General features: G+C 54.9%; 1 protein-coding gene across 1 annotated transcript; it reads left to right on the plus strand.

The window, feature by feature from the left end:
- Positions 1 to 267: 267 nt before the first annotated feature.
- On the plus strand, positions 268 to 2,250 carry ETH_00022815 (uncharacterized protein; the record flags this gene model as incomplete). Its single annotated transcript, XM_013378856.1, has 4 exons — positions 268 to 306; positions 1,143 to 1,412; positions 1,846 to 1,912; positions 2,147 to 2,250. 4 exons carry the CDS (start codon positions 268 to 270, stop codon positions 2,248 to 2,250), a joined length of 480 nt encoding a protein of 159 aa, XP_013234310.1.
- Positions 2,251 to 3,214: the final 964 nt, after the last annotated feature.

The following is a 3,214-nucleotide window of genomic DNA, read 5'->3' on the forward strand; positions in this document are numbered from 1 at the left end:
CAGCAGCAGCAGCAGCAGCAGCAGAAGCAGCTGCTGCTGCAGGGCACTTGAAAAGCTGCGGAAGCAGCCAGTCCGAATCCCCTCTCTGCCGCTGCACCGCTGTGCTGCGCTGCTGCGCCGCTTTGCTGCCTGCTGCTGAGCTGCTGCTGCTGCTGCTGCTGCTGCTGCGCTGCTGGTGTGGGGCAGGTACACACTGTGGCACGGCAGCGCCTGCGTGTGGGGCTTTTATGTGCTGCTGCAAGAATTCGGAACTAAAGAAGTCCCTGGATGGCCCCGGCTGCACATGCAGCAGCCGGACGGCCGCTGGTGAGCTGCTGCCTGACATGCCCACCGCGCTGCTGCTGCTGCTGCTGCTGCTGCTGCTGCTTCCTTACCCTTTGCTGCTGCTGCCCCTCTGCCTCGCCGCTGCTTCTGGCCGTCTTCCCTCGCTGCTGCTGCGCTCGCCCTGGCCGCTGCCCCCGTTCCCCCGTGCTGCTGCCCCGGCAGCCGCAGCAGCAGCAGCAGCAGCAGCAGCAGCGGGTGCGCTGCAGGTACTGGATGAGCGCGCCGGAAGAGCTGGAGCGGGGCTCGGGGGGCTGGCCGCTGCTGCTGCCGTCGGTGTCCACGCGGAACTATTATCTTTTTCAACTTTCTTTTTGGCTAAGTTGTTTGGCATTTATAAATGTGGAAACGCGAAGAAGAGATTTTGCAATTCTTTTCATCCACCACTTCGTCACCATCATGCTCGTGGTCTTCTCCTACTGCTGCTCCTACTGGAAGATCGGCTTGGTACTTCTTTCACTTCCTTTTTAATTTATATTCTTTATTTTCTTTGAATTTGTTTTATTTCTTTTTAATTTCTTTTATTTTAAATTTAGTTTCCCGCATTTCCAGCTCTGGAGCGGCGCCCGGCGCTGCGGTGTACGTACACCTCGCGCTGACGCGTGACCACAGGCCCGTGCCACTCAAACAGCAGCAGCAGCAGCAGCAGCAGCAGCAGCAGCAGCTGCTGCTGCTGCTGCTTTCCTACCGCATCTCCTTCTCCCCGCAAACCTGCTCGAAGCTCAAAGCTAGCCACCCCCACCCCCACCTCTACCGCCGCCGCCGCCGCTGCTGCTGCCGCTGCTGCTGCCGCTGCTGCTGCTGCTGCTGGTGCGTTTCAGGTGGTGCTGCTGCTGCACGACGCCGCGGACGTGTTCCTGTACCTGTCGAAGTCGCTGCACTACAGCCGCGTGGGCTCGGGGGCCGTGGAGTTGTCCTTTTGCGTCTTCGTTGTTGTTTACTTCGCCACCCGACTTCTCATTTTCCCCTTTTACTGCGTCAAGCCCACTCTCAACACGCAGCTCATCCGCGCCCTCACGCAGGACTTCGTCGAGTCCCGCTGGCGCATCCCCGGCGGACTGGTGCTCCCCTGGTTCCTCGTTGTCCTCCAGGTACGCATGCATGCATGCACACACGCATGCATGCATGCATGCATGCATGCATGCGTGTGCGCATGCATGCGTGCATGCGGGTGTGCATGCATGCGTGTGTGTGTGTGTTTGTGTGCATGCGTGCATCTCTGCGTGGGGGAGTGCGTGGGTGGATGCAGGTTTTGTATATATATTTATATTTATTTATATATATATACATATATATACTATTATACAATATATATATGTATATATATATATATATATATATATATATATATATGTTTACATATGTATATATACATATATATATATATGTGGAGCCATGAGCCGGGCTTCGTTTCTTTTCTGATTTATTTCGATCTAATTTAATTTAATTTAGTTTAATTTGATTTAATTTGATTTAATTTAATTTAATTTAACTTGAATTGATTCGATTTGTTTTATTTTCCAGGTTTTGCACATTTACTGGTTCTGGTGTATCATAAGAATGGCCGTGGGCCTCATCACAGCTGTCCGCAGTAAGTGAAGCTCCAGTGCTGCTGCTGCTGCTGCTGCTGCTGCAGCTATCTTCTGCTTCTGCTGCTGCTGTCAGACTCCCTCGTAGATTCAAAGTAACGAATTGCTGCTGCTGCTCCCGCTGCTGCCAGACTCACTGTTTCATGTGTTGAAATTAAGGTGCTGCTGCTGCTGCTGCCAGACTCACTCGTTCACCAGCTCAGATTAACAAGTTGCTGCTGCTGCTGCTGCTGCAGATGGGTCGCGTGAGGACTGCGAGGACGTCCGCAGCGAAGATGAAGATGAGGGAGAAAACGAAAGTGAAGAAGGAAAAGCTGCAGCAGCAAAGAAGCAACAATGACTTTGGCATTTGCTTCTCTCAGCGGCGAAGTCCCGCGCTGCTGCTGCTGCTGCTGCTGCTGCAGCTGCTGCTTCTAGCCCTCATCTGCGCTGGCGAAAAGATCAGCGTGGGCACTTGATCTTTTGCTCTGCGGGGGGCACTGGGGAGCGCAGCCCTATTTGCTGCAGCAGCAGCAGCAACGACAGTCGCTGCAGCAGCAGCAGCAGTGACAGTCGCAGCAACAGAGGCAGTCGCAGCGGCAGTTGCAGCAGCAGCGACAGCGAGAGCGGTGGGAAGCGCAGCCGCAACGACAGTCGCAGCAGCAGCAGCCGCTGCAGCCGCGGCAGCAGCAGCAGCAGCGCCAGCAGCAGCGGGAGCTGCAGCAGCAGCTCTTTAAGAGCTGCGTAGTCTGCAAGGCCCCAAAAACCGTGCGGCTCTTTTGCCGCTTCAATGACTGCTTTGTCTTTTAAGCTTCAGCGCTTTTGCTTCTCTGCTGCTGCAGCAGCTAGCACCAGTTGCTGCTCTGCTGCTGCAGCAGCTAGCACCAGTTGCTGCTCTGCTGCAGCAGCAGCTAGCAGCATTTGCCCATCTGCAGTGGCAGCAACAGCTAGCAGCGTTTGCTTCTCTGAAGCAGCAGCAGGAGCTAGCAGCATTTGCTTTTCTGAAGCAGCAACAGCGTTTGCTTCACTGCAGGAGTAGCAGCAGCTAGCAGCAGTAGAGGAGCAGGCAGTCTGCTGCTAGTGTCTGTACACCTCAGATGCGAAATAAAAGCCTCATGTGCCTCGCGCCTTTGCTTTAAATGTTCGTGCTGCAGCTGCAGCAGCAAAAAGCTACAGCAGCAGCAGCAAAACAAGGGAATCGCGCGGTCCCTTCTGGCTGCTGCTGCGCTGCTGCTGCTGCTGCGCCCTTTGCGTGGTACTTACAGATAAAAAATGTCGACTGCGCTGGGCGCGTAGCGCCCTGCAGCAGCTGCAGCAGCAGCTGC

Source organism: Eimeria tenella, genomic scaffold (assembly GCF_000499545.2).
Source record: "Eimeria tenella Houghton genomic scaffold, Eth_scaff1099, whole genome shotgun sequence".
NCBI classification, from domain to species: Eukaryota; Apicomplexa; class Conoidasida; order Eucoccidiorida; family Eimeriidae; genus Eimeria; species Eimeria tenella.